Source organism: Colobus angolensis, unplaced genomic scaffold, assembly GCF_000951035.1.
Source record: "Colobus angolensis palliatus isolate OR3802 unplaced genomic scaffold, Cang.pa_1.0 Scaffold221, whole genome shotgun sequence".
In the NCBI taxonomy this organism is placed as follows: domain Eukaryota; kingdom Metazoa; phylum Chordata; class Mammalia; order Primates; family Cercopithecidae; genus Colobus; species Colobus angolensis.
In genome coordinates this window covers 3,405,708-3,414,724 of record NW_012115389.1, presented here as the reverse complement: position 1 = coordinate 3,414,724, position 9,017 = coordinate 3,405,708, and the positions used below count along the sequence as shown (strand labels likewise).

General features: G+C 38.8%; 1 protein-coding gene across 2 annotated transcripts in view; it reads left to right on the top strand.

The window, feature by feature from the left end:
* Nucleotides 1-8,878, top strand: part of ARMT1 (acidic residue methyltransferase 1) — a 17,022-nt gene extending 8,144 nt beyond the window's left edge. For both annotated transcript variants that reach the window (XM_011943769.1, XM_011943770.1), the window contains 2 exons: nucleotides 3,038-3,203; nucleotides 7,574-8,878. In XM_011943769.1, coding sequence (XP_011799159.1) covers nucleotides 3,038-3,203; nucleotides 7,574-8,341 — 934 coding nt within the window. In that variant the 3' untranslated portion in view covers nucleotides 8,342-8,878. The remainder of the gene's footprint in view (nucleotides 1-3,037; nucleotides 3,204-7,573) is intronic.
* The last annotated feature ends 139 nt before the right edge of the window (nucleotides 8,879-9,017 follow it).

Below are 9,017 nucleotides of genomic sequence, written 5' to 3'. Positions count from 1 at the left end.
GGGTGGATCACCTGAGGTCAGGAGTTTGAGACCAGCCTGGCCAACATGGTGAAACCCCGTCTCTACTAAAAATACAAAAATTAGTCAGGCATGGTGATGGGCACTTGTAATCCCAGCTACTCAGGAGGCTGAGGCAGGAGAATCACTTGAACCCAGGAGTTGGAGGTTGCAGTGAGTCAAGATCATGCTATTGTACTCCAGCCTGGGCGACAAGAGTGAAACTCCGTCTCAAAAAAAACCCCACATAGTTTTAGATTATTACGTTGGAATAAATACAGATTGCTTAATTGATCTGGGGTGGGGCTTGGGTGTCAGTTTTTCTTTCGGAAGCTCAGGGAGTGATGATAGCCACTGGTTCAGCGAACAGATTGTTAAATGGGATAGAGGGAACATGCAGCTTTAAGTTCAAGAAACTAGAATGTTGCACAGTCACGGATGTAGAACTCTTCCCAAAGTGATTTCTGTGGCAGATAAAGAACCATCTTACAATGGAGCTAGCACTGAAGTCGTTCTGAAATGTCTAATTTTTGGGTTCTTGTATGGGGGATCACTATCCTAGATCAATGGCAACTCCAAACTGACCAGCTTTTATAGCAGACATATTTACATTAATTTACTGTTTTATGCTGAAACATGCTTTGATAGTCTGCCAGTCTAAATTAAGATTCAAAGTTTTAGCCATATGTGAAATTTAAACATATTAAGTACATACACTTCAGATATTGAAAGGTGAAAATATAGAGAAAATATTAAATTTTTTAAAAAACTTTAATAAAGTATAATATACATATAGAAAAATGCGCATGCCTTATATGTTCAAGAACATACTTGTGTACCCAGTGCCCAGATCAAGAGGCAGAATCTTACAGACCCCAGAAGTCCGCTTTGAGTCTCCTTCCAGTCACCGCCATCATTACCCCTCAAGGATAACCGTTGTTCTGACCTGTGTTAGTTCTGCCTGTTTTTTAACTTTACTGAAACGAAATGATACAGTATATAGTTTTGTGTCTGGCTTCTTTCACTCATTTTTATGTTTATGAGACTCATCCATATGTTACAATATAATTATAGATCATTCATTCTCATTGCTTTATAATATTGCGTTATATGAACGTATTACAATCTGTTTACTCCATTATGATGGATATTTGAGTACTTTTCAGTTTGGAGTTGTTAGGAAGAATGCTGCTATAAACATTCTAACACTTTTTTGCTGAACATATGGATGAATACATCTGTTGGGTATATCCCTAGAAGTGAATCACTGGGTCATAGTGTGTGTACATACACAGCTTTAGTAGATTCTAAAATAGCAAACATTCTAAAATGAGAATTTATATATAGTTATGTGAGTTTACTCTCTTAAATACAAGAAATAAAGCTCATTCTTAATATGAAGTGTGACTTTAATGAATGGTTTGTTAATAAAACATTAGAACATTTTTTATTAGAACCTTTTGTAGAGGGCCAGTAAATCTTTTTTTTTTTTTTTTAGTAGTAAATCTTTTAGGCATAGGGGCCATGTGGTCTCTGTTGCAGCTGCTGAACCTGTCGTTGCAGTGTGAAAGCAGCCTTAAATAATATGTAAGAATGAGCAAGGCTGTGTTCTAAAGAAACTTTATTTAATGGACACTGAAATTTGAATTTCATGTATCACAAAATACTACTTTTCTGTCACATTGTTTTCAGCCATTCAAAAATATAAAAACCATTCTTAGCATGTGAGTCAGACAAAACAGGTGGTGGACCAGATTGGGTCTGTGCATCCGAATGATATTTGTCTTTTTAAGTCACCTTGAGAGACTGATGGATTTCAGCAGTGCTGCCATTGCTAAAACCATTTTTGAATTATTTGGAACTTCTTTCAGAGCCAGTTTACATGCCTCAAAAAGAAAATTTAGTCTTCTGTTTTTTTAGTTACTCATTTTTGATTAAAAAAAAGTTTTTATCCAATTTGATCACACACCTCATTCTACTGAAGTCACTCCGAGTGACTTTTGGCTGTTTCCAAAAATAAATTGACTCCAAAGGATGAAGATATGTGATCACTGCCAGGAGGTTTAATGATGTGCCACAAGTTCTGAAGAAAATTCCAAAAGAGGAATTCCAAAAGTGCTCTGAGCAATGGTAGTGCCCTTGGAATAAGGGTGTAGCTTCTCGAGGTGACTGACTGGCCGGAAGGAGGCAGCCATCATTCGGATGTTTAAATACTGGTATGTTATTTAAAACAAAACAAAACAAATCAAGCCCATTACATCGGTCTTAGATTGTTTTTACCCTAACATGAATGGCCCATGGAAAAAGCAGCTGATTTGGAAGACCTAATAATCTGAATGTCTTTTATATTCAATTCAGTAAAGTTTATTAAATCAGTATTTATATCTTCTTAGTTATAATTTTCTTAGGCCAATATGATATGATTTAATCTCTCGTTGGAAAACATGAAGGTGTAGTCGTGTCACATACATCACCTTTGGTTAAAGTTGCCCAAAAATACCTAAATATTTGTGATGAAAAACTATCATTCTTCTAAAACGTACAATAGTATTAAATCTGATTTATCTTAAGTACTCATTGTATTTTCATCATACTCTGTTTCATTCTGTTAATGATTGCTGCATTGTATTCAAATATTCTGTTTATATTCTATACATTTGTTACTAGAACTCTGCCACATCGGATGCTTAAAAAATGTTTGTTGAACTAAAACAGTTGTCTTGAAATTTATCTTTCTCCTTCTTTTGCCCTGGAATCCCTGCTGGGTAAATAATTATGAACATAGTCACTATCACTATTTAATATTTCCAGAAAAATACTTGATTTGGGAACTTTTGACAATGAAAATGAGTTTGAGAGATTTTTGTGTAATTTGATTATTTAGTGTTAAGTTTTTTTAGTTAGTCAATTAGATAAATGTTACATCTAGTTTCTGTTAGCACTAATTATTGAGATTGTGTGGTGCTATTTTCTTTTAAGAACTGCAGTTATCCAAATGTACAGACTAAAATGTTTCACTTAAGTTTTTCTCCTCCTTTAGTCCACCAATCGATTACTTTGATGTATTTAAAGAATCAAAAGAGCAAAATTTCTATGAGTCACAGGAATCTGTCATTGCTTTATGTACTCACCTGCAACAATTGATAAAAACTATTGAAGACCTAGATGAAAATCAGCTGAAAGATGAGTTTTTTAAACTTCTGCAGGTAAATGTGATCATAATCTTCTGAGTGTGTTCTATTTAAACAGAAAATAAACTGCTGTACAGTTAACAAAACATGTAAATATTTTTCTTTGCTATAATTGATCATTTTTTATCTAATGGTGTTAAGAGATGAAAATCCATTTAATCTCTAGAAATGGGTTTGAAATCTTTTCTGCTCTGACTGGCTACGATTTTAGTGGCAAAGAAGTTATCTGACTTTCTAGCTTCTGTCATACTTGAGAGAATACTTCATAGTAATTTGCGCTTAGCTTTTGTCGTGCTTGAAAGAATAATAGTAATTTCGTCTCCCAGCTGACTTGAGTGTGTGTTGGCTCTGTGGCTAATTTGTGTTTGGACCTGAGGCCTGTCGCTTAATTTCTCTGGGCCTCAGTTTCCTCCTCTGTTAAATGAAGATAATGTATACTTTGTAATTTGATGTGAGAATTCAACTAGATTCTTGCATGTGAAGTGCTGAGCGCAGAGCCTGGGATACAGCCTGCTGTTAGCATCAGTGGGTGATAATATTTGGGTAGTCAGTTGGCCCATTAATATACTTTCATTACATTTCTTTGTTTATCTTGTATTCAGTTTAGTTTTTAATTCATGCAAACATCCTGAAATTTACAACACATTATTAGAATCAGAACTATTAGGAAACATGTGGTACGTAGCAGTATCCCCAGCCCTCACATTTTCCAGAAAAAGTGAGGAAGACTTTCAAAAAGAAATGTTAGAAAGTGCTATGAAGAGAAATAAAGCAGGAAAAGGGTGTTGGGGATGTTGGGGACGGAATCAGGGCTGCCAGGGAAGGGTCCATGGAGGCTGAGGCTACAGACCTGAAGGCAGGGAAGGGGTAAGTCAGGTGCATGTGTGGGAAGTACATGGAGATGTGAGAAAAATTGCAAGGAAACCCTGTAGTTGCTGAGAGGTAGGAGGGTGGAAGGGACACAGAACGGCTTGTATTAAATAAATTTTTACTAAAAGTGAAACAAGCCATCAGAGAAACCCTCTTAGAGCAGAGTGGTAATGCTATTTGACTATTTCAAGGAATGCTTCCGAGAATAGACTGCCGGGGCGAAGGTGGAAATGGGGAGAGTTGGTCTGAAAATAACTTGGGGAGGGAGGTTGGGGCCAAGTTGGTAGCATAAGAGGTAGTGACATCACCAGAGCCTCGATGTTCTTTGAACATAGAAGCTACAGAAATTGCTGACAGATTATAGGTGGCGACAAAGCCCTGGTGAGACTTCCAGGGCAAGCGAAGTCACAAATAAAGGCATATTTTGAGTTCAAAACAAAAATTGTCAGGACATTGTTTTGTTTTGTTTTATTTTTGAGACTAGAGTCTCACTCTGTCGCCCAGGTTGGAGTGCAGTGGCACGATCTTAGCTCACTGCAACCTCCATCTCCTGGGGTCAAGCAGTTCTCCTGCCTCAGCCTCCTGAGTAGCTGGGATTATAGGCGTATGCCACCACACCTGGCTAATTTTTGTATTTTTAGTAGAAATGGGGTTTCGCCGTGTTGGCCAGGCTGGTCTTGAACTCCTGACCTCAGGTGATCCACCCACCTTGGCCGCCCAAAGTGCTGGGATTATAGGCGTGAGCCACCTTGCCCGGCCCAGGACATTGTTAACTAATAAACCTTGTTTTTTGTTTTTTCCTCTCAACTCTGCCTTATGCTTAGCCTTGGAATTAAAAACAAAAACAAAAACAGGCATGCTAGTTCTTGACTCCTGGCTAGCCCATTCTTTCAGGGAATCGTCTTCTTTGAATGTGTTCTTTGTCCCATAAGTATAATAAACTGTGAAGAAGAATGAGCATGCATCTATTTTCTGTCATCTGATTTGGCCAACAACTTCCTCACACTATCACTGTGCTCCCAAGTGAAGGGGGCCAGAGTTGCCTCCACTTGGTGTCCACAGTGAGCAGCAGGTTAACCTCTCAAGGGTAGCTTGAAAACATTCTAGTTTGCAGAGAATGTTGATCGCTTTCAGGAGTCATAGCACTCTCCCACTGTCCACACGCACATTTCTGGGGCTACTATGGCAAATGCCATTCTAGGTGCTGGGCATGTAGTGGTAAAACAAAAACAGGCTGATTCTCCCTGTCAAAACTTGTAATCTTGAGGGAATATAGACAATCAAGTAATTGCACAAAAAACTATGTCGTTACAAACTAACGATAGATGTTGTCTTTGGGGCGAAGACGAAGACGTTGTGAAGGGAAAGTACAGGAGGCTAGCACAGAACCTGCTCTCAGTCGCTGGAGGCCATCGTGGACACCATTGTATGCATTTCTTCAGGAAACTTTAGAAAAGGGTGACCTTGGACGCTTTAGTTACTATTTAAGCCTTATTTTTTTAAAAAATTTATTCATTTATCTCTTTTTAAAATAATACTATTCGGCCGGGCGTGGTGGCTCACACCTGTAATCCCAGCAGTTTGGGAGGCTGAGGTGGGCAGATCACCTGAGGCCAAGAGTTTGAGACCAGCCTGGCTAACGTGGCAAAACCCCATCTCTACTGAAAATACAAAAAATTAGCCAGGCGTGGTGGTGGGCGCCTGTAATCCCAGGCTGAGGCAGGAGAGCAGCTTGAACCTAGGAGGCGGAGGTTACAGTTAGCCGAGATCACGCCACTGCACTCCAGCCTGGGCGACAGAGCGAGATTCCGTCTCAAAAAATAAATAAAAATAAAAATAAATAATACTATTCGCCTATAATCTCAGTACTTTGGGAGGCTAAGGCGATCACTTGAAGTCAGGAGTTCGAGACCAGTCTGTCCAACGTGGCGAAACCCTGTATCTACTAAAAATATACAAATTAGCTGAGCGTGGTGGCATACACTTGTAATCCCAGCTACTTGGGAGGCTGAGGCAGGAGAACTGCTTGAACCTGGATGGTAGAGGTTACGGTAAGCCAAGATCGCACCACCACACTCCAGCTTGGCTGACAGAGGGAGACTTTATCTCAAAACAAAAAAATTAAAAAACAGGGCCAGGCGCGGTGGCTCAAGCCTGTAATCCCAGCACTTCGGGAGGCCGAGACGGGCAGATCACGAGGTCAGGAGATGGAGACCATCCTGGCTAATACGGTGAAACCCCGTCTCTACTAAAAAATACAAAAAACTAGCCGGGCGAGGTGGCGTGCGCCTATAGTCCCAGCTACTCGGGAGGCTGAGGCAGGAGAATGGCGTGAACCCAGGAGGCGGAGCTTGCAGTGAGCTGAGATCCAACCACTGCACTCCAGCCTGGGCAACAGAGCAAGACTCCATCTCAAAAAAAAAAAAAAAAAAATTAAAACAGAAAAAAATATTGGTTGCAACATGCATTCTCCTTATTTTAAATTACAAATGAGGGCCTAACAAGGTGGCTCATGCTTGTAATCTCAGCATTTTGGGAGGCCACGGCAGGAGGATTGCTTGAGGCCAGGAGATAGAAATTAGCCTGGTCAACATAGTGAGACCCCATCTTTATTAAAAAAAAAATCACAAGTGAGAGTAGTCTGTTTTAGCTAGTGTTTATTGAGTACTTCTGTATGCCAGGTATTTGGTACATTATTTGCTTGTATTATATCAATTCTCACAATTCTGTGAGGTAAGTAGTAATATCTCATTTTTCAGTTGCAGGACTTGAGCCTTAGAGGGCTTAAGTTTAATTTGTCGATGATCATAAACTGAAGATGCTGAGTTTGAACCCAGGTCGAGCCTGAAGTCCTAAACGTGTAATTTTATGGCTTTAAAAAAAAATAGGCCTACATACTATTTTCTACAAAACGTAATTATTAATTCAATTTAAAGCGGAATAAGATAATTGATTACAATGGGTCTTTAGTTAACATGAGCCTTGTTTAAAAAGTAGTGTCTTTAGATATCACCTTGTTCAGTTTTTAAAATTTTACAAATGAGAGAACCAAATCCCAGAGAGGTGTCACATCCTAAGGTTATGCAGTTAGTGAAAGAAACTGGGCAGTTCTGCGGGGGCTAGGAGGAAAAAATAAACTTTTATTTTTTCTCTTGACTCTGCATTATATGGGCAACTTTGAGCCTCTCTTTACAGCAACCAATGATGTTCTGATATCTTTAAGCTGCAAAAACTTTTATTCTGAATAAATAATGTGAGTGCTAAAATAATTGAAACCAATTTTTTTAGTCCATTACATACTGATGAATTAGAAATTTCAGTTTTTATCTTGTTAATACAGCATCATGTGAAACAAAGTTTGTGCATTGTTAGAGAAAGTATAGATTTGATGGGCATTTAAAGAGTTTTGTAGATATGTATTAGTTTTTTAGCAATGTTCAACCACCCTGCTACATAATGGAGTTTTGTTGGCTATTCAGCAGAAGAGTGAATATTTTGTACTTTTTCTTTTTCAGATTTCACTGTGGGGAAATAAGTGTGATCTGTCTGTCTCAGGTGGAGAAAGTAGTTCTCAGAAGACCGATGTACTAAATTCATTGGAAGACCTAAAACCTTTCATTTTATTGAATGATATGGAACATCTTTGGTCATTGCTTAGCAATTGCAAGAAAACAAGAGAAAAAGCTTCTGTTACTAGAGTGTATATTGTTCTCGATAATTCTGGGTTTGAGCTTGTTACAGATTTAATATTAGCCAACTTCTTGTTGTCCTCTGAACTGGCTACTGAGGTTCATTTTTATGGAAAAACAATTCCATGGTTTGTTTCTGATACTACTATACATGATTTTAATTGGTTAATTGAACAGGTAAAACATGGTGATCATAAGTGGGTGTCCAAGTGTGGGGCTGACTGGGAAGAGTATGTTGAAATGGGTAGATGGGTTTACCACGATCATATATTTTGGACGCTGCCTCATGAATACTGTGCAATGCCTCAAGTTGCTCCCGACTTATATGCTGAACTACAGAAGGCACATTTAATTTTATTCAAGGGTGATTTGAATTACAGGAAGTTGACAGGTGACAGAAAATGGGAGTTTTCTGTTCCATTTCATCAGGCTCTGAATGGCTTCCATCCCGCACCCCTCTGTACCATAAGAACATTAAAAGCTGAAATTCAGGTTGGTCTGAAGCCCGGGCAAGGGGAACAGCTCATGGCCTCTGAGCCCTGCTGGTGGACCAGTGGAAAGTATGGAATATTTCAGTACGATGGTCCCCTTTGACTTGATTTAGGAGCTCTCAGTTGCATAGAAAGATCTGACGAGCACCTTTTCATCCCCAGAAAAGGAGCGCGTGAATTGAGTCGCCTGGCGGCTGGCTCTGTACATGCTCTGGGAAGCTTAGCTTCTCGGTGCCCATCTACATGCACTGGATGATTTTTCTTTTTAACATTTTGCCCCACTATACTGTTTTGGGGATAGATGGGTTAAGCAAGTTACAAATAATTACATTTATATTGGAATTTTAGCAACTTTTTTTCAGGTTAAATACATCATTTCAAGTGCTTTTAATGAACTTATTTTTAATTGGCTAGGAAGCAAAAAATAAGCGAGTTCTGCATTTAGTTAGTTAACCCTATTCTTTTCTTAAATAGTACACTGCATGGTATTTAATATTCCAGGAAGCATGGAATTTTATTTTGCTTGATTTTGGGCTCATGAAATAATAGCTCTGTGAAAATGTACATCTTAATGACTCTGTAAAGAGGCGTTCCTTACAACTGTGCTGTTTCCTCACATAAAAGTTACCTCATAAGTTAATTCTAACTTTTATTCTCCTTGAATTTTATTTCATTTCAATAGCTTGTTTCATTTGCACACCTTTGTATTTTGATTGACCTGTAGAATGGATCGGCCGGGCGCGGTGGCTCAAGCCTGTAATCCCAGCACTTTGGGAGGC